Source organism: Nelumbo nucifera, chromosome 1 (genome assembly GCF_055504915.1).
Source record: "Nelumbo nucifera cultivar China Antique chromosome 1, China Antique-T2T, whole genome shotgun sequence".
Classification (NCBI taxonomy): domain Eukaryota; kingdom Viridiplantae; phylum Streptophyta; class Magnoliopsida; order Proteales; family Nelumbonaceae; genus Nelumbo; species Nelumbo nucifera.
The window spans coordinates 109,803,835-109,826,280 of record NC_142649.1 but is presented as its reverse complement, the minus strand read 5'-3'; the positions used below and the strand labels follow the sequence as shown (position 1 = coordinate 109,826,280).

General features: G+C 39.1%; 2 protein-coding genes across 7 annotated transcripts in view; both read right to left on the bottom strand.

Moving 5' to 3' along the window:
- Positions 1–1,986: 1,986 nt before the first annotated feature.
- EMB3101 (Tetratricopeptide repeat (TPR)-like superfamily protein) lies at positions 1,987–4,476 on the bottom strand. The gene has a single exon (XM_010270832.3). It carries the CDS (start codon positions 4,474–4,476, stop codon positions 2,962–2,964), a length of 1,515 nt encoding a protein of 504 aa, XP_010269134.1. The 3' UTR covers positions 1,987–2,961.
- Positions 4,466–22,446, bottom strand: part of LOC104605893 (uncharacterized) — an 86,761-nt gene continuing 68,780 nt past the window's right edge. For 5 of the 6 annotated variants that reach the window (XR_016078830.1, XR_016078828.1, XR_016078826.1 and 2 more), the window contains exons 15-17: positions 4,993–5,040; positions 4,703–4,863; positions 4,466–4,617 (exon numbers count right to left, since the gene is read on the bottom strand). The gene's annotated coding sequence lies outside the window, so the exon portion shown is untranslated. The remainder of the gene's footprint in view (positions 4,618–4,702; positions 4,864–4,992; positions 5,041–22,446) is intronic. The other variant, XR_016078831.1, reaches the window with a different exon arrangement.

Below are 22,446 nucleotides of genomic sequence, written 5' to 3'. Positions count from 1 at the left end.
CCATATAGTTATATAATATGTATATTATAAAATTTAAACAGTATCAAACTTTAATTGAATTGAACGTAAACAAATCAATCTACCAGTTATGTAAACAGATGATCTGAATCCAAAATAATCGGGTTGAATTTAGATTTGGGTGTTGAACTTGCAAATTCCATTGACAACCCTAATTCATCATAAGCCTTAACCCAACTTATATGAGGTTGCGTCCTGTCACATAAGATTTGGGATATTGTGGAGCTTTCAGTACTTTAGCTAGATCGAATCCATGTAACGCTGTACTCCACCTATTTGCATGCATGAGATCTTTGTTGGATTTTCTATCTTCTGAATATGACTCGTAGGTATTGAAAGTTTGAAAATTGAAACAACAAATTTTTTCTAATAACCCAACTAGAACATGTAAGTCTAAACGTCTTAGAAATGTGTTTTCAAAAGCAAATCTTGGTGATTTTGACAATACACCAACGTATCATCCCTTATTTTTAATTCTAAGTTTTCTTTTTCTAGTTATCCTCTTTTGTCTGACCATTTCCAGAAATTCTAGAAGTTAATCTGATTATTCAATTGATAGATGCCGCTGGGATACTGAGTTGTGTAGGAATATTTGGGAGACTTATTGGCTTCCAAGCTTTGTTGTTCACGTCAAGCATCCTGCCGGTATATTTCCTCTATTAACAATGGGTAACTTCGACAATACACCAAAACATCACTTTTATTTCCGAGCTTTCTTGGTGTTTTTCTCTACTTGATCCTCTTTTGTCTGGGTACTTGGTTGTGTAGGAATTCTGGTCTGGGAGCTTATTGGCTTCATAGCTTTGTTGTTCATACATTTCTTCTGCTAACAATGGAATTCAGGAAACTCAAAACTAAATAAAGGGATTTGTTTTTAACTCTAAAAGATGGTCAAAAATTAAAATTTTGAAGGGAGAACTCTGTATAACTACTCACCCACTCTTCTTTCAGTCCCAAAGAAACAAATAAATAAAACAAGTCAAGACCCATATGCAGAAAATGGAAAGAGTATGGTATGGAATTCGTTCAAGTATAAGTTTTTTATCTTAAAAGAACATGTTAAAAATTTAATCATAGAAACCTGAGGTTAGGAAAAGGTTGGATATGTTACGTTTTAATTTAATAATCCAAATTTGCTCTAAAAATTTGGGATCAAGAAGTTGGGATACACAGAATCTGTTATTCTTTTCTTGGTCTGAGAATTAATCAACAAGTATACAAACAAATAATGCTCAAGGTTAGGTGATGCTGTTAATGCTAGGTCCTGATCCTCCAAATATAAAAACCGGTGGAAAGTCATTACTCATTAGTCCCCCCAATCCCCATATCACTACTATGGGTTTTGTAGCCCCCAGACCTCAGAGAGTGACCAATTACACATTTACACTAATAGAAGCAGGCAGCAGAAAGGTAAAAAAAAATCCATTGATAAGTATAGTTCTATTATTGTCTTGTTTAATGAAAAAGAAAACTTTAATTCTGTCATGATGTGCAACACTGAATGGTAGGCTGCCTGTCTTATACCTTTTGAAAATTTTATTTGAACTTTTCCAAGGTTCAGTCCAATTGCAGAAACAAAATGAAGAAAAACAAATATTTCAACAGAAACAGAAATTAATGTGTTCTTAAAGTTTTCGTAGTAGTTGTAGGAAAAAGAAATTCCTTGTGATCTTCCGATAAGTCATTAAAAGAGAGTCGGTCTGCTGGAGTCGAATCTTGCCGACACTCGTATTTCTCAAACCGTTCAGCCATTCGGGTTTATTTCCCAAGCCAAACTCTAGAAAAACTAGGAAAATAGTTCATTTTTATATTGGATATCGGTTTTCCAAAAAAAAAAAAAAAAAAAACCTTTTGTTTCCCTTCTGTTCTATGTACACAAACCAACAGTACGTTACTATTCGCACACCTGCTTTATGGTTTAACCAGGTCAGTACAGTATTAGTCAAGTATTCCAAAACTTACAGGCCATTTTAGTGGATAAAATATTTATGTTATAGTAGCAGTGTCTTACCAAGTACAAATGTACAATAGAAAGTATTATTTTTTCTAAAAACAAAGCATCTATTAAATTAAGAAGTCTGTTACAACGAGATCATGAAGAAGAAGGTTCAGATGACCAAGTATAGATGCTTTGTACAGAGCAAGCAAATTCGCAATACTGTGTGTTACGCAATTTGAGCATCTATGAATAACCGAGAGTGCACAATCAGTAAAGGCAGGCTTTCAATAAGGATACGAGATAAATCAATCTCTAAAGAAAATCTCAGTGCATAGAGCTAGGCAAAGGTTTCGGCTACTTAGCACAAGACCAAAGGCAGTTTAGCATCTCTACCAAACACAAAATTTCCATAGGAGTCTCTGATGACAGTACCAGCACCCGCCTTGTCAAAAGAAGAGGACCCATCTATATTTATTTTAAGGTACCCACCAGTTGGAGGCTGCGATCTAGGTACCAGAGTCCTTGGTTGTGGCTCGACCCATCACTCAAAACCAGGTCGGCATTTGGGATTTGGCTTATTAATTCAGCTAGGCACGCATTGGCAGTAGCAATTACATTTGACGGTGAAAACCAATACCTTCAAAGACTCTCTTACACTGCCATTTCCAGGAGTGCCCCATTACTACAATTGACCAGAATGCTCCAGCATTGTTAGAAATCTGTCCAAAATTGAAGGCCATATATCGGATTCATTTGCCATAATTCTTGAGCCTGGCACCATTAGTATCATATCCATGAGATGTAGGCTAGCCCGCCTCATATATGCCACAAGTACACCCCTTTACTACTTACTTTAGACTAGCTGTCAAGTGTCAACTACTCTAGAGTCTAGACTACCTGCCATAAGTACCCCTTTGGTGCCATATCATGCCGGATATTTCAATTTTAGTGTAAGTTCCATATCTAGCACATTGTCTAACAACTGTCTTCCCATGTAATAAAATCTATGAAGAGTCAGTAAGTTGCCAAAGTTTATCAACATTAGAATCTACCTTGGCCATGTCACCACAAACAGCACTGACCAATGAGTTCCACACAGAAACCTCTGGTGTTTTACCTTGGCTAACCATTTCCTCCAGCCACAGCACAGCCTCGTATCTTCTACCCACAAAACAAAGCCCTCTGATGAGCTTAGTAAAAAGGGTGGCATTAGAAGGCGAATATTTCATGTCCAACATCCTCTCTAAAACTCGGCTTGCTTCAACATACCAACCATCACAACACAACCCATCCACTAAAATGTCATATGTCTGCTTGTTAGCAACGCAACCCACCTGCCTAGCCATCTTATCCAAGTAACCAATAGCCATCACCGACTTTCCTTCGTTACAGAGGCCTTTCAGCAGAATATTGTATGTTGCAACTGTTGGAACACAATTCCCCTTCATCATCTCCTCTTCAATCACCTTAACAGCTTCAACAGATCTCTCCTCTCTACACAATGCAGCAATTTTTGATTCATACATGGAAACTGATGGCCTAAAGCCCTTCTCTTGCATTTCAGCAAACACCCAATTAGAATCATGGATCTTTCCTTCAGAATAAAGATCAATGGCCATAGAACTGTAGCTAGCCAAACTAGGAATTCCACCTCTTAGCAGAGTCTCATTGATCAGACCCTTGGCTCTTTCTAAGCTTTCACTTGCAAGAAAATAATTTAGGTCCAGACCCTGGTGGCACCGCTTAGGAGCCTTGAAGCCTTTCCTCAAGACCTTACCAAGAATTTTCACAGCCTCTTCAACTTGTCCATTATCACATAAAGAATCTAAAAGTGTTCTGTAAATGAGCACATCCTTACCACTTCCTTTCTGTGAAATCCTCCAAAACATGGAATACAATAAATGGATTGCCTCATTCAGCCTCCCATCTTCACACAACCCTCTCATTAGCACCTGATACGTCTCTCTGTCCGGGTAGCAACATTGATCACTCATCTCTTGGAATACCAGCAGAGCTAGATCTGAACACTTCATCTGACACAGAGCATCAATAAGCAATTTCAAGGAACTAGTTTGGGTCCTTACTTCCCACACATTTGAATACTCCAAGTAAAGACGACAAGCAGTATCAAACTTGGCTTCTTTTATCAGTATCTGCAAAAGGGCATTGAAAGACTGTGTCCAATTTACACAATTGAACTGTCTAAGGCTTCTGAATAGGGAGACAGCTTCATTGAGCAAGCCTGCCTGAGCATAAGTCTTAATTGCATCTGCAAATACTGAATCTTTGCTTTCACACGAGTCTTCTTTCATCTGTTCAATCACACCTTTCATCTCAGTGAGGTAGCCTGAGCTTCCAAGGATATTGATCATGGCTGCATAGACAGGACCATTGTGTCTGTAGTTGGGGTGTCTGGTTTTGGCTTCATTGAAGATTTGGAGAGCTGTTAATGGGTTCTTCTGTTTCCGGATGAGCTGAGATAGTTGCGTTGCTGTGAGATACCTTGGCCATCTTATCATCTTGGAACTTGGAATCAGTTACTTTTTCTTTGCCTTTGCTCAAATCTAGACAGCACCCAAAGGAAAATTACCCCTCATGGTTATCTAGCATTACCCCTCTCTGACTACTGTAATCATGTGGATGCACAAATGCAGCTGTCACTGTCATTAAGAGTGTGGTATTATAAATGGGATGCAATAGTCTGTAATCAATCAAGAAAACAAACCCAGAGGAGAGTATATTTACCCAAACATCTGCGATGGATGCAGCCAAGTGTAAAAGCCTTTTTTTTTATAGTGCAAGAGCTATTATCCACTCTAGCTCAAATCTGTAGGCCCAGCTAGATCACCTAGAAGTGTCTGTGTACATGAAAACACCATAAGAGGCACTCCATAAGGTGCTGCTCCCTGCATTATGGTTGGACCAAACCAAATTGGCTGATTGAGAGCTCAAATTCAAACAGATAACCATCTTCACCCAAAGATGGCAGCGGGAAACAAATGGAGAGAAGAAGAAAGAAGAAGAAAAGCCGTTACCTGCAGATACTGGTGGAGCACTGGAAGCCGGTGAGCACTGCAACGGCTCTACAATAGAAAAAAAAATTATTGAGCAAAGATATCAACCAAATAAGTCTTACCAAGTACAATAATAGAGTATCCAAAATACATAATACATAAACAAATAAATAAAAAATGATCAAACTTGATGAAACAAAAACAAGTTTTACCATAAAAATATGCTGAAACATAACTAATTTTACAAATGGAAAAAATTTGGGTAAACTTCAAAAACCCTCCCAAACTATAGGGGGTGTGTCACTTTACTACCTAGACTATTGAAAGTTGTAGATACCATCCCAAACTTTTACAAGTGTCATTAACGGAATAGGAAAATTAACCCTGTTTCTTTAGCAATGGCAGCAAGGGAAGTGGTAAAGGATCAACCTTCTATTCAGCCAGGGAGATATGAGGAACCGGCAGATACGAATTCAAGTGTTGGTAGATATGCATTACGATCTATTCAGAGGACTATTTGTCAAAGTCAATGGGAAGCATGTCTGGGTTAGATATTGCTATGAATCTCTGCCGGAGCTTTGCGCTTTATTATGGCCTTCTTGGACACAATTGGATGAAGTGTACGAGGACAGTAACCAACCTAGATGAGAAAAAGAAGAAAATGGATAACAGAGAGATGGATATTCCTGGTGACTGGTTACATGCAGAGTATAGATCCAATAAACCATTGAGAATCCCTCAATACAAAGGAGTGGAGGAGCCATGTAGGTTGCAGATGATCCGTATGAGTGATAACGGATTTGATGAAGATTCAGAAGACAAAGAATGAGAATCAAAACATTTTTTTTTGATAAATGAATGAATTTTATAAATCACCAAAGATAAGGAGTACAAGCATCCCAAGGAGAGGCACGAGATGCGACCTCTCCAAAAAAGTTAGATACAGCTTTCCAGAGTCCAGACTTACTAGAACAAGTTACAAACTAGCCCAGAAAAGACCTTCCCTAGATACCCCTTGCTTGGCCAAGGAGTCAGCCACAGTATTTGTCGATCTGCTTACCCAAAAAAGACCTTCCCTAGATACCCCTTGAGGAGGTCTTTATAGCCCCAAATAGTAGTATCTAGGGGTGTCCATAAAAAACCGAAAAACTGAAAAACCGAACCGAACCGATCGGTTCAGTTTCGGTTCAAGATTTTTGAAAAACCGAAGGACCAGTTCGGTTTTCAGTTAACCTACAAAAAAACCGACAGTTAACCGAACCGACCGTATTTATATTTTTATGTATATTTTATATATATTTTTAATATATGTCACATATTTTCTATGTATTATATATAAATATATATTCATTATATATATACAAATATATACTTATATTATATTTATAATGATCTATTTATAAAAATATTATATATTTTTCAAATATTTATAATATTTTATATATCATTTATTATTTATTATATAATATTATACATATATTTGTATAATATATATTATAAATATAAAAAACCGAAAAATCGAAGAACCAAACCGGTCAAAAACCGAAACTAACGGACTGGTTAACTGGTGGTACCGGTTCAGTTTCGGTTTGGAGAACTGGAAAAACCGGTACCACCAGTTCGGTTTACAAAAAAGTGCCATGGTTCGGTTAACCGAACCTTGGACACCCCTAGTAGTATCCGGATTTGACAGCCATCCTACTACTACTTGAGAATCTCCTTCAATTAAAAGATGTTCCATCCCAAGTTGGTTGGCAAGATGGATCCCTTGAATGGCAGCTAGTAACTCAGCTTGTGGAGTTTCCAACTCCCACCGGTCCTGAGAACAAGGAAATAATGTTGCTGTCCTTATTCCCTAGCACATCCCCTACCCCCGAAAGCCCAGGGTTACCTTGGCTGCTCCCATCAAAGTTCAATTTAATGACAGTATGACACCTTCTGGAGGAGGTTCCCACTCTACCACCCTTCTATTATTCCTGGTGGAGGTATTAGCCACTTCTGGCCAATTCCTCCAAAGATCATCGAATGAGAATTCAGCAAACAGGTCCAATGTCTTCAGCCAATGGATTACTCTAGTTAAGATACAATCCTTCACTTTAGCAAAACCTCTTTCCTTTTCTAGGAAAGTTCTAGTATTCCTTTCCTCCCAAGCAGTCCATAATATAGCTGCCCTGATACACTTCCGCATGATTTTATCTCTATTCGTGTGCCACCCAAAAGTAGATGGATTAAACAGCATACTTACATCAGACGGTGGGTTCCACCTACATACAAATTCCAAATAAACTAAAGCTCCAACTCCATAAGGCTGCAGCAAGGAGCAAGAAATCAGTAGATGGTAATAATTCTCATTCTGGGCCTTACACATGAAGCACCAATTAGGGGAGAGGCAAAGAAAATGTCTCTTCTTTTGCAAGCTTTCCAAAGTGTTGATTTTCCTATAGAATACTTCCCAGAAAAAAAATAGCAATTTTGGGGGGAATAGGTCCTATCCAAACTTCTTTAACTGGAAACACTCAGGAGTTAGGATTGGCAGTGAGGGATTTTAAAAAGGAAGCACAAGTAAAGGTCCCTTTTGGAAGAATGAGAATCAAAACATTGGTGTGTTGATGGAAACTCAGCGATGACTTGGTTGCGATCAGGGCAGAATCTGAGTCAAGTAGGAGTGATTCAACAGAGATCAGAGGAGTCAACTCACAAGTCCAGAAAAAGGATGTAATCTACAGGTGGTATGAAATACTCTACACGTGATGAGGGCAATAAGACACACCTCACACATGCAACTGAGAAGAAGTGCACGTGTCCATATTTGAACACATGCAAAGAGTGCATTTGGGTTATATACATCACAAAAACTGGGGTCTTAAGTTATTATGATCCAGTTTTAGGTCGGAGGAAAATAGGGTGACCCAGAAAAACTGTTCTGGACCTGGATACGAGGGACCTAATTGTCTTGACTCTGTCAAGCCTTCAGGCTCTGTCTAAGGATGGGACCAGATCTAAGGTTTTTTGGACTCTAATGGAAAGTTTGTCAAGGAAGTAGCAATGGAGATGTCACCTCAAGGGCAGCTATTGATGGGGCACAAACATGAACTCATGTGGTGGAAGAGCTATGCAACTCGGGAATCTATAATGCTAGTGGACGAGCCAAAATTCATTGGGAAAACCATGCTGCCACAGTTACCAATAGATCATTTGGAAGGAAAAAAGTGGGATCTACCTCTGATAATCTCTCAGCCATCACCTCTTATTGAATTAACCTCTCACAACCAACTTCAAGTATTTCAGTTACAAGTTAGTCATTTTGTTCTCTTCCTCTGTAATATATGCATCATGTTTAGCCTAGTTGTGTGTTTTCATGTTTGGAAAACTATGAAATTCCTTTTCTGGAACATAAGAGGGTGTAATAATCCAAATAAAATACATTTTCTCAAAAGAATTGTGCAAATCCCATGACACAGATCTAATATTCCTAGCGGAAGCTTGACTTTTCGAAGCCAAAATGTATCATTATTTAAAAAATTGAGGTATAGGAAGAGAACCTGGGTTTCTGCTAAGGGTTTTTCTAGGGGTCTGTTTTGCACTTGGAAAAATGATAGAAGGGTGTATGTCTCCAAGGCATTTCAGAGATTTGTTTGGGAAAATAGGCTACAATAGATCAGCAGTAGGGGGGGAAGCTTTTACCTGGTCCAATGAACAGCAGGGAAATGGTCTAGTTCAGGAGAAATTAGATAGGGGTTTAGCTACAATTGGGTGGGTAGAAGACTTCCCAGAAATAATAATCACAATGACTAGATCCCTGTACTGTGACCACACTTACACGTTGCTTCAAACAAATCCCCAAGTTACAATTGGGACCTAAACAATTCCATTTTATGCCTATGTGGGTGGAGGAAGAAGAGTGTGGAGCAATAGTGAAGGAGGAATGACAAAGAGAAAGAAGGGGAAAGAGATATTCAGATCTTGCACAAGCTAAAGGGATGTAAAAAAAAGTTATGACAATGGAACAAGGAGAAATTTGGTTTGCAAGACAAATTGAAGGCAATTGAAGAGAGCTTACAGATCTTATTACAAGGGGAGCAACTGCCATATTCAAAAGGGAGAGTAATGAAATTGAAACAACGATATGAGTTAAGAGAGAGGAGGAGCAACTGTGGAGAGATAAATCAAGGGAGACTTGGTTACATGAAGGGGTAGAAATACAAGGTTTTTTCACCAAGTCACCAACTTTAACAGAAGAACGAATCATTTGAGCATGATGAAAAATGATCAAGAAGAATGAATGAAGCTAGAAGAGATTGCAAAGAAGTTTAAGGAGAATACAATCCAAGTAAGTGATGATATTGGTACCAGCATGGAGATGTTTGGAATGGAAGATTTTGAGAATACCCAAGATAGATGAGGATGATATATAAAGAAATTGGATGAGATACCCACTGAAGAAGAAATTTGGGAGGTGGTTAAAAGTTTAAAACCACATTCTGCCCCGACCCGGATGGGATCACAACTCTCTTTTACCAAAAATATTGGGCTGTAGTAAGGGAAGATGTGTGCAAACTAGTGTAGAATTTTTTACAAGTGCAACCTTCAAGGAAGAAATAAATTGCACAAATCTAGTGTAAAAATCCCCATAATTTTACTCAGTTCAGATCTATAAGTTTGTGTAATGTTTTATACAAGATTATAGAGAAATGCATGGTGAAGAAATTACAGAAAATAGTTCCAAAATTAATATCCCCAAACCAAGCGGCTTTTATAAAAGGAAGGATTGAAAATGTAATTATTGTAAGGGAAATTTTCCACAAAGTGAAAAAACAGAAAAAAAAGGGGAAGGGTTGGATAGCTCTAAAATTGGATATGTCAAGTGCCTACAATAGAATGAGAAGGGACTTCATTGTTTTTTTTTTTTTTTTGATAATTAAACCGTTTATATTTTATTATGAGAAGGGACTTCATTGTTAAGGTCATGTGGAACATGGAGTTCCCCGAGAAATGGTTTGACATTGCAAACTTTTGCATCTCACCCCCTTTCTTCTCTGTCAAGTTAAATGGAACAGTGAAGGAGTTTTTTTCAAGTTAAGAAATGATTAAGACAAGGTGACCCACTGTTTCCATATCTATTTACTTTTGAGATGCAAGTTTTATCTCTACTGCTGGAGAAGGAAGAGGGAAATGGGAAAGTACAAGGATTTTCTTTTCATAGGCATGGAGTTCAGATTTCTCATCTACTTTTTGTAGATGATTGTATGTTATTTTGTAAAGCAGATGTGGAGCAAGTTAAAGATCTAAAGGAAGTGTTAGGAAACTTTGAGCAATTATTGGGGCAAAAAATTAACCTCTTGAAGTCAGGTATGTTCTTCAGCTAAAATATCCACAAAAGACTTCGAAAAATCCTTCATAAATTGATGGGGCTTTTTTTTATCAGCTCATAAATTGATGGGGTTTAGGATATTATCTTTACAAGTACTTGGGAGCAAAGTTGTGGATCACCTTGTATTGAAGTCCTCAAGGAGAACCCATCCATCATCATCATCATCTGAGCTCAGTTACACGAATCCTGTTTTGCCATTTCATAATACATGAATCCTCAAGGAGAACCTATGGAGTTTTCTGTAGAGAACACTGATGTGGGCTCCACAGCTACGGTCCCACTGTGTTCGTAGGGTAGATGTTCTAGTCTGCCTAGGGTTAGCTATTGGTCATTTAGTTGTTTCAGTTGTTATTTATTTCAGTCTTATTTTTTGCTCTATTTGTTATGTAAAGACTAAGGGCAGATCTGTCCTTTCCATGTAATGAGCATAACCTATAAATATTAATTAAAGTGGCGGCGGCAAAACATCAAGCTTCTGCTCCTCCTTTCAACTCTTGTGTTCTATTGCTTCTCCTCCCTCTTCCTCTTCTTTCCTCTTACCTTTCTTCTTACTTTCGATCCTGAAATCCATTAGAGTTCAAGACTGATAACAGTCCTGAACTTCTACTTGTTATCAGAGCTAGGGTTTCTCATGTGAGTCTAGTCCAGCCGACCACATGAGAACCACCTAAGGCTAGAAGCTGAGAAAGCAGAGTTCGTTGACTGGTTCTTGGAGATCTCCAGAGGATTAGCAGCTGTTTGAAGAAGTGCCACAGTTGCAGCGAGTTGGTGATCAGGAAGAATCAGAGAAGGCTAGGGTTCGGGTAACCTTGGTAGGCAGCGAACTGCATCCTATTGTAAGTCTTTTATTTTCTGAGAGAAGTAATATCAGAGAAGATAGGTTGGACCTATCCAGCAAGGGTGGCCGAACCACTCTAGGTTTTTTCTCTCTATTCTCTAGGGTTTTGTCTTATCCTTGCGGCAAACCCTAGTATTGGACTGAACCTTGTGGTCCTATCCCTGCGGCAAACCCTAATAGTTCTCCTCAACATTGATCAGTTTTAGGGTTTCATATTAACCCTAATACAAACCTTATCCGTACGGTACTGTCTGGAGTGTACGGCTTTTAGGACTGATTAAAACCTCAAATTGGCTTCAGCATATCAGATTGTTCTTCAAACTGTCTTTCAGTTTTCTTTTGGGGTTTCAAACACTTCTAAAGGGGTGAAAACAGTTCGGACTGTTGCTGTTGTGTGTGGCTATTGATTTCAGATCAGTTTTATACATGTTTCATGCACATCTACTGTGAGTACAGATTGGTTCTATACTGATTTTGTGATTGTGGCTGGTAGTCCTAGTGCTGGTTTTGACTATAGTAACCCTAATTTTGAGACTTCTGGTTCTTGACCGAAATGGAGTTTAAGAATTCGGCAGAAGGCAGTTTTGGGAACAACAATTATGGTGGTGGTTCTGAGACAGGTTTTCAGATTACGACCGTAAAGTTTGATGGATCAAACTATTTGGAATGGGCCCAATCAGCTATGATGGCTATTGGGGGAAGGGGCAAAGTAGGGTATCTCTTGGGAGATGTGGCAGAACCTTCCAAGGGAGACCCTATGTATACCAAGTGGGTCCAAGAAAACTACTTGGTTATGACATGGCTCTGTAATTCTATGCAGCCCCATATCAGCCGAAATTACTTATGGGCAAAGACAGCCAAGGAGATATGGAATGTGATGAAAGAGACTTACTCCCAACCCCTTAATGTTGCCAGAGCATATGAATTGAAATGTGAGGTGAATTCCCTTAAACAAGGAGAGAAACCGGTGTCGGTCTACTTCTCTACCTTGAAGTCCCTGTGGCATGAGATTGATCACTTAGAGACTCTTGAGTGGGAGAGTCCCAAAGATGCTCAGATACATAGAAAGCACATCGAAACAAACAGAGTGTTTGAGTTCCTGGCAGGACTGAATTCAGAATATGATATTGTGAGGCAACAGATTTTGACCAGAGATAGTGTGACCCTCTCTCAGGCATACTCCTTAGTGCACAGTGAAGAGACCAAGAGGAAAGTCATGATGCAACCTCATCCGCTTACACCTGCCTTGGTAGCTGTCAAACCCAAAACAGAGGGTGATTCAGAGAGGGACAGAAAGAAGGAAGATAAACGGGATGTGGTGTGTGAGCATTGCAAGAAACCTAAACACACAAAAGAAACATGTTGGAAGCTGCATCCACATTTGGTCCCGGCAAAGTTGAGAAATAAAAAGGGTAATGCTCATGTGACTATGACTACTGATTCAGCATCCTCATCTAGCACAAGAGGCACACCATTAGAGACCTTAGCTACAGTTCGGGCTGCTCTAATACAATTGGAGAAGGAAGTTGGTAGTTCAGCTTAGTTACCGCAGTCATCGTCAGCCCCGGCCACATCGGCCTTTGCACACTCAGGTACTCGAGCCTCAGCCTACCATGCCTCCGCTCCAAGTACTACTGAACCTTGTTGGGTAATAGATTTAGGTGCATCCGACCATATGACTAGCTTGCCCTCTTTGTTTACTACTTATTACTTATCTTCTGGTAGAGATAAAGTATCTATAGCTGATGGCTCTCTTGTCCCTATTTCTGGCAAGGGTGACATCAAACTATCAGATACTATATCCTTGTCCTCTGTCTTGCATGTTCCTAAACTGAATACTAACCTCCTTTCTGTTAGTAGTATTACCAAACATTTGAACTGCTCCGTAACTTTCTTTCCTGACCGATGTGTTTTTCAGGACCTGAAGACGAAGAAGGTGATTGGGACTGGCCGTGAGACGAATGGGATCTATCTACTCGGGGAGAGTTCTTGTCGGAAAGAGTCAGTGGATAAGAAGTTACTTGTTTCTCAAGTTGTGAGTCCGGTTATGCTTTGGCATAACCGATTGGGTCATTTATCTTTTCGGTCCTTGAAGAGTCTGTTTCCTACTTTGTTTGAGTCTGTTGAGTCATCTCAGTTGAAGTGTGAAAGTTGTGAGTTTGCTAAACATTGTAGAAACTCTTATTCATTGAGTAATAAAAGGAGTAATAGTTCTTTTGATATTGTGCATACTGATGTTTGGGGGCCATATCACATTCCTTCTATGGATGGGTACAGGTATTTTTTGTTATTTGTTGATGACCACACCCGGTTTTCTTGGGTTTATCTTATGCATTCACGAGATGAGGTGCCTGCCCTGACCCAAAACTTCCACCAAATGATCCTAACCCAGTTTGATGCCAGGATCAAAGTGCTTAGATCTGATAATGCAAAGGAATACTTTGCTAAGCCATTGGCATCATACCTCCTTAATCATGGGGTTATCCACCAGAGCACTTGCCCTCATACACCTCAGCAAAATGGGGTTGCAGAAAGGAAGAATAGGCACATCTTGGAGGTAGCTAGAAGTATTATGTTTACCTCCAATGTCCCTATTCGTTTCTAGGGTGATGCTATCCTTACGGCGGTATATCTTGTTAATCGGATTCCTTCCCGGGTTCTTGATATGAAACCTCATTTTTCCCTTCTATACCCCAATGAGGAATTGTTCACTATTCCACTCAAGACATTTGGTTGTACCTGTTTTGTTAAGCTTCTCGGTCCCCATCACTCCAAGTTTGAACCCAAGGCCTCCAAATGCATCTTTCTTGGTTATGCACAAACTCAAAAGGGTTATTGTTGTTATGATCCTGTCTCAGGGAAGAAGTTTGTATCCATGGATGTCACTTTCTTTGAGGAGACACTCTACTATTCTCGGGTCTATCCTCAGGGGGGAGAGTAGTGAGTGTGGAGATTTGGGTCCTTTTCTTCAGGGGGAGTGCAGTGAGGACAGGGTTAATACTTTTGGGGTTGTTCCCTTACCTATTCCAGTTGGTGATGAGGGCTGCAGTAGCAGGGTGGTCAAAGGGATCGGGAGTTGAGAGTCTATCACAGGTGATGCAGGCAGGTTGATCCCGGTCATCAGTAGTCCCGACCAGCTCCAACCTCTTCTGCGGCTCCAAGTCCAGATATTACAGTCCCAGTGCCCACAGAGACTCCTTCCATTGTTGCTACCTCACCCTCTGCAGATGACCTTGACCTTCCCATTGCCCTCCGTAAAGGAAAACGACATTGCACCACATCTACAACCCACTGCATCTCCCAGTTTTTGTCCTATGATCGCCTATCTCCCTCCTACAGGTCCTATCTCACCTCCATTGTTGATGTCCCTATTCCGAGAACAGTGCAAGAAGCCCTATCAGTCCCGGAGTGAAGAGGTGCAATGCAAGTTGAAATGGATGCCCTGTTGAAAAATAATACCTGGGAGCTAGTTGACTTGCCCAAAGGAAAGAAACCAGTTGGATGCAGGTGGGTATTTACTGTGAAGCACAATGCGGATGGTTCCATTGAGAGGTACAAAGCTCGGCTAGTTGCAAAAGGGTTCACTCAGACTTATGGTATAGATTACTTGGAGACATTTGCCCCGGTAGCCAAGATGACCACCATTCGGGTTCTATTATCTCTTGCAGCAAGCTACACTTGGCCTTTGTACTAAATGGATGTTAAGAATGCCTTCCTGAATGGGGACTTGCAGGAATAGGTTTACATGCAGTTGCCTCCTGGATTCTATGATACAGAGGCAGGTAAGAAGGTTTGCCGGCTCAATAAGGCATTATATGGTTTAAAGCAGTCACCTAGAGCTTGGTTCGACAGATTCAGACTAGCCCTTGGGAAGTTCGGTTATGTACAGGCCCAGTCAGATCATACACTGTTCATCAAGAGGGTGGAGTCGTCACTGACACTACTTGCAGTATATGTTGATGATATTGTGGTGACAGGAAATGAGAACCATGAGATTGAGTCCCTCAAGCAGCTCCTTCATCAAGAGTTTGAGGTGAAAGATCTGGGTACACTACGGTATTTTTTGGGGATCGAGGTTGCTAGATCTAAACAGGGGATCTTTGTCTCTCAGAGGAAATATGTTTTAGATCTCTTGGTTGAAACTGGAAAGCTGGGTGTCAAACCTGCAGATACACCCATTGAACAGAACCACAGGATTAGTGCAGAGAGTGGGGAGCTGCTTGAAGACAAGGTTATGTTCCAGCGGTTAGTGGGAAAGCTCCTATATCTATGCCTCACCCGGCCAGATATCAGTTATGCCGTTAGTGTTTTCAGTCAGTACATGCATTCTCCTAGAACCACGCACCTTCTAGCAGTAGAAAGAATACTAGCATACTTGAAGAGATGCCCGGGTAGAGGTATACTGTTCAAAAACAATGACCACATGAAGGTGGAAGTCTATACGGATGCCGATTGGGCTGGGAGTGTTGATGACAGAAGATCTACCTCTGGATATTGTGCTCTTGTGGGTGGTAACCTAGTCTCTTGGAGGAGTAAAAAACAGAGTGTTGTCTCCCGATCCAGTGTTGAAGCTGAGTACAGGTTAATGGCTAATGGAGTGGCTGAAATTCTTTGGCTGAGATCACTACTTGAAGAGTTGGGTATTGAGTATGAGAAGCCCCTGATGCTGTATTGTGATAATCAAGCGGCTATTAATATAGCACACAACCCAGTGCAGCATGACAGGACTAAATATATTGAAGTTGATCGACACTTTGTACGAGAGAGGGTCTCATCACAAGAAGTGTGTCTCCCATACATCACCTCCAACATGCAGCTGGCAGATATCCTCACCAAAGCTGTACCACGAAAGAAGCTAGAGGCAGATCTATCCAAGTTGGGAATGATAAACATTTATTCCCAACTTGAGGGGGAGTGTAAAGAACACTGATGTGGGTCCCACAGCTACGGTCCCACTGTGTTCGTAGGGTAGAAGATGTTCTAGTCTGCCTAGGGTTATTGGTCATTTAGTTGTTTCAGTTGTTATTTATTTCAGTCTTATTTTTTGCTCTATTTGTTATGTAAAGACTAAGGGCAGATCTGTCCTTTCCATGTAATGAGCATAACCTATAAATATTAATTAAAGTGGTGGCGGCAAAACATCAAGCTTCTGCTCCTCCTTTCAACTCTTGTGTTCTATTGCTTCTCCTCCCTCTTCCTCTTCTTTCCTCTTACCTTTCTTCTTACTTTCGATCCTGAAATCCATTAGAGTTCAAGACTGATAACAGTCCTGAACTAACCTCTTAAAGTCAGGTATGTTCTTCAGCCAAAATATCCACAAAAGACTTCGAAAAATCCTTCATAAATTGATGGGGCTTTTTTTTATCAGCTCATAAATTGATGGGGTTTAGGATATTATCTTTACAAGTACTTGGGAGCAAAGTTGTGGATCACCTTGTATTGAAGTCCTCAAGGAGAACCCATCCATCATCATCATCATCATCTGAGCTCAGTTACACGAATCCTGTTTTGCCATTTCATAATACATGAATCCTCAAGGAGAACCTATGGAGTTTTCAAATGAGATCCTTGGGCAAATCTCCATGCTGAAGATGAAACCTGCAACATCAAATGGTTTAACTTTTGAAACTAATAACAAGAAATCTAGGCTTCTAAAGAGTAACTCCACAGAAAGGACACTGGATAAGGGTTCACAAATGGAAATTGAATCTTGGCAGTATCTTTCTGGAATGGTTCTTATACTTTCCAAATACTATCTGAACACTGAGATTATCTGATAGTGTACTTAACTATACAGTGGATGTTAACCTTTCTTCAAAATAAATAAAAAAATAAATATACAGAGTAGAGGAGATGAGTGGAAACTTAGCATAAATGTCCTTTATGCTGGCAAATTTTAACTTCCCTTTACTGTTCGAACGATTAAACATAAATATCTGATTTTGTATCAAAATGGCTTAAGCCCAATACTACAATATTGACTCATATAGTGTATTTGCTGAATCAGCATCACCAGGACCTAAAATGAATAGATTTCTCCAATTTTAATGTAAATACGTATAAAAGTTGTGAAAGACAACTGTCTCAGTATCAACTCCAAATAACGTGGGACAGAAGATGAAATTTTTAACTCTTGAAAACATATTTGATTAGCTGCATAAAACATGTTAGACTGTTCAGACGAAGGGTAAATCCTCATTTAGCAAAGGGACCTTCAAAATCCTTACATGGGGGATGCAAAATTAAGGTCTATTAGGAACCATTTGGTAACATTCCAAGGGAATGTTTCTTGTACCTGGGAACACCAGAAACCTTCCCTTGATACAGTACCCAATACTGCCTTAGTTTTTAGACAACAGCTTCTACAAGCAATTGAAATAGCATCTGCTTTTTGACCCTTGAGATTCATTTCCCTGAACAAGAACAGGGCTTCTTCACAAGTTCCAGAATGAATGAATCCAGTTGTCAGAGTAGATCATTGAACCAAATCAGGCTGAGATCAACTATTAAAATCCCTATAAGCAGAACTCAAGCAACCACACCTTGAATACATAGTCAAAAGTGCACTTCCCACATGTCCCACATGTATGTTTGACTCGAATCCATTTTTCAAAAAAGACCATGAATCTTTTTTTTTTTTTTTGAAAACTAAAAAAGACCACGAATCTCCTTTCCAACTTGAAGCAAGCTGGGTTCCCATAAACTCAAGAGTAATCCAATAACAGTGGCATTACTCTAAATCCTAATATACTCAGCAGAAACGCAGAAAACTGAATTTTTTTAGTAGAAATATAGACTAATTCCTTTATACTTCAAAACCAAATAACTATAACTCATAAAAAATCAACATCAAAAGTCCATTGGAATCCAAAACCCTAAAATACCAACCAACATGACAGTCCACATTCAACTGAAATTCAACAAACACGCAAAGAAACTAAACCCATCCAAAATAGATTCCTGACTCTGAGAAGCATATTCGAGATCCATGCCACCAAACTCAGACCTCAACTTCCAATCCTCTACAGAATTTTCACTCCAAAACTGAAAGTTTCCCAGTCGATTCTACGTCTCCGGTCAATAATCAGACGAAACAACTTCAAACCAACACTCTCTTTCTACTAAATTCAAAAAACAAAAACCATAGAATCAATGAAACAAATGCAAAAGAGAGCTCCGAGCATTCTCTCTGTAATCGCTTCAACTTCTATAGATCCTCTCCTGTGTGGCAGCAGAGAAGTTAATAGGAGAGAGTGATTTTAGGGAGAAAGAGCGGACGTTATAGAGAGAAAAAACGTGGTCTCTCGGTTTACTCTATGAAGCGCGGGTGAGAGAGAGAGAGAGAGAGAAAGACCTACATAGATCAGAGATCACAGGTGGAAGAGAACATCAAGAACCGATGTTTTGATAAAGAGAGAACCACAGTGAATATCCAGAGAAACTGAGAGAGTCGAAGTTGAAGAAAATGAGAATGGCAGCCTCCTACAGATTATTTTTTGTGCAGCAGGGGAAGACCCATTTTTCATTCTAACGAGGCACATGGCAATAATTTTATAATAAACATTCTTGTCCATTTTTTCCCAAAATAAGTAAAAACTAGTGGGCAGGGGCTGATTATAAGGAATGTGAATTAAATTGTGCAAAAATAATAGTAAAACAAAACAAGTGATAATGTAAATTAGTTGTACTGCATATAGATGCAGCCCTAGTGCACAGTTATCCCAACCCTCCATGACTCCACCCCACCACCACCAAAAAAAGAAGGAAACGGAAAATAAAGGATTTAAATTATTTTCTCTTTCTTCTTCATTGTAGGTTCTCCCACTCTCACATAGTGTTTTAAAAGGCGTGGGAGGCGTACGCCTGGAGGCGTGCCTCCAGGCAAGGCGCTCCCAAAACGCCCCGAGGCGTATGCCAGAGGCGCTGACACCTCTGAGGCGTACGCCTCGGGTGTAAGAGGTGTACGCCTCTTGCGCCTCATGCACATCTGATATGAAAATACAGAAAAAAAAAAAAAAAAAAAAAAAGAAAAAAAGGAAAGGAAAAGAAAAGAAAGGGAAAGAGAAGGAAAGGAAAGAGAAGAAAAAAAGAGAAAAGGAAAAGAAAAGTAAGGGAAGGGAAGAAAAGATAAGGGGAAAGAAAATGGTTTGCCCCCTGTCCCTTCGGCTGGGGGGCCTTCGCTTCAACAAGACCCCCCCTTTGAACTACTGTTATGCATCTTTATTCTTCTTAATATAAAAGATTTTTATTAAAAATAAAGAAAAAATGAGATCCCCCCTTCCTTTTCATCCTCCTCATAACCCCCCTCCTCTTAAGGAGGCGTGTTCGGGAGGCTTACGCCTCTTGTGTTCTGAATTACGCCTCACACCTCTAGGTAGTGGAACGCCTCGCATCACGCCTCCGTGTTTTAAAACACTGTTCTCACAAAATTGATAACCATACTTGAACAATTTTGTCTTTAAAACCAGCCTTGATTAACCACAAATTTAAGTTGCATATATTGATGGATTAACCAGTTAACAATTGGACACCTTGATTAACATGAACACCAAACACCCAGAAGTAGCTTTATTTTTCCGAGCTCTTTATTAATTATTTGTAGCCATTTGAATGGTTTAGCTTTCGTTTGGAATCCAACCAAATACACCTTTCACAAATTTTAAGCATTTATTTAAATAGGCTATCTAAATTAAATGAAAAAAAAATGAAACTCAACAAACAAAAAGCCTAAGAGAAATATAAACTGAAACACAAGAGCATAGGATTCCATCAAACAAAAAGAAGAATAATCATGTGGTATTCGATAAATGCAAATGTCGAAATCAGCATCTGTTCCACAAGCTGATTCTGGGCTCATTAATATCTTTGCAGTCTGCATCAACGCCAATAGAGTCCCACCATCTAAAGGAACAATTCTATTTTTTTAAACATCAACCTTTTTAGTAAAGATGACAATGTATTTACAAGAATTCCCTACTCAGGGATGTCGAAACATAGATCCATCTTATAATTACAAGCAAAAAAAGGCAAAAATATGGTGAGCTATATCATTGTCTATCCTACTGACAAGTAAGATTTTATATACATCAAAAACAGAAATAATGTTATTCATCTTTACTTGGCAAGAAAAATAAAACAGAAATCATGTTCTTCACAATCTTAAGTATCTTCTCAGCCCAATGGCATTCCAATTGCGGCTGGTTCATCTATTTCATAACAAGTCCATGGCTCCTATAACTGCCCACCATTCAGCTTCAATGTTGCTTCTTGCCATGCATTGGTATTGTGAAGCAAATATAACCTTGTCACTTTGAAACTCAATTACTATCAGACCTATAGTAACATAATCTGTAAGTGGCTCATAGGATCCATCCACATCTAAAAAGCTTAATTATTGTAGAAAGAATGTAATCTATAAGTTTACTATAAACAACCTATTTGTATTTGCATACTCAGATTATGCATTTACTTTTATAATGCTAGTATGTGCCCTCACAACTTAGATTACTAAATGATGGATATTTGTGAGTGGATTGGGAACTCATTCCTGTGTTAACATACATAGAGCATTGCCACAAGAGGATCTATGTTAAAAGCAAAATAAACATCTACTTTTCCTCTTACCTTTTTTATTATAGGAAAGCAAGATTATTTTAGGAGTTTCCCATACATCTTGTGGGACTCCTTCAGATATGATTCAACCTAAAGCTCAGTACTCACATATAAACATCATATATATGTGAGGAATAGTAAACAGGTCATTAACTATGTGAGGAATAGTAAACAGGTCCATTCTATAATTGAGGCCCTAGTCAGATGTGAAAAGCTTGAAAATGGTCACATTCAAAGAAGATCAGCAAGCCATTTAAAAAGAGGAAAGGAAGTAAATGATAGAAAGAAAGACCTAGAAATGTTCATGAATCAGGAACTAGTCAACCTAATCATTCTCATGAAAATGAGAATGATGATGTTAGCAAGCCATCTTTGCTTGCAAAGCATCAGAAAGATCATGGTGGTAATTTTACAGCTTCAAGAGAAACCGGATTGGATCTCAATGCAACAGATGTCTCCAGCTCAGTTGATCAAAAATCATTTTTTCCTTATGAAATTTATGGTCATGTTAAATCCAGAGAGGTTTCGGAGTGTAGGAGCTCAACTGGGCCTTCGGAGTAAAATGACTCATTGAAATTGTGGAAAGAGATGAAGCAAAATGGTTTCCTCTCATCTTTACATGGAGGCATACCAGTGAACAAAATGACTCAGGAAGTAGGCAGGGTCCTTTATCCTTGGATAAACAAACTGTTTATTTGAGTTCAGATCATAAAGTTGGACATGGTGAAACATATGTAGTGGAGAGAAAGATTCATGACAAGATTTCAGGTGCTTTGAACTTCACATCTGAATGTGCTGATAGTGCTCTTACAATTAAATTGTCATCAGCTACAAATGTTGCATCAGAAGATAAAAGCTCTGTGTCTAATGAGGAGCTGGTGAATCAAGTAAGTGTTTGCATTCTTGTATTTACAGACCTTTCCACCTCCAGAACCTTGCATTCATGGATGCAGACATTTGGAAATTTTGTAAGATGATTAGACTTTCCGGTTGATTAGGCAGGAAGCTTGTATTTCTTGTTTTGAATCTGTACCTAAGTTGTTGAAGCTGTATTAGGCGTTGGACACCTGGAACAAATTTTCAAACAGTGAAGGAATGAAACATCCTTCTAATGTGTTTTGATCATTTCAGGTGGCTGAGGGAGAACAGTACTTCTACTTATAGTCTCATAATGCCTTACAAACAGAATGATTAAAATGAAAGCCAAAAGGATGACTCTCCAAGCTATATAAAGAGCTGAATTTGAGCTAAAATGAAAGCCAAAACGAAAGTCCAAATAATGGCGGCATCATCTCAAACTGAAGAGCCCTTTTCAAGATTATTCATAAGAATCAAAATTGGACATCTTAGGAAAAAGCCTATGGGTATTGAGCCTTAACTCTAATGGATCTGCTTGTAATCATGATTTGCAACCAAAGTAGTTAATTTTGGTTTGGATATAGGTTTTGGCCTCCTTCAAAACTATTTTTTTAAGAAAAAGAAACTGTAGGAATTTCAAAATTTCAGACAAGATGCAAGGAAAAAAATCTGTTACATAAGAAAAGATTTTATATTCATTCCTATTTTATCTCTTTTTTTTCACATTTTTTCTCTCAATCAATTACTTCCTATTTCTCTCAATCATCTTCTGAGGACAGAAGATGAGCAAATTAGT

Excerpts from the sequence above, each read along its gene's own strand:
- EMB3101 (XM_010270832.3), bottom strand. The coding sequence starts at position 4,476 with ATGATAAGATGGCCAAGGTATCTCACAGCAACGCAACTATCTCAGCTC.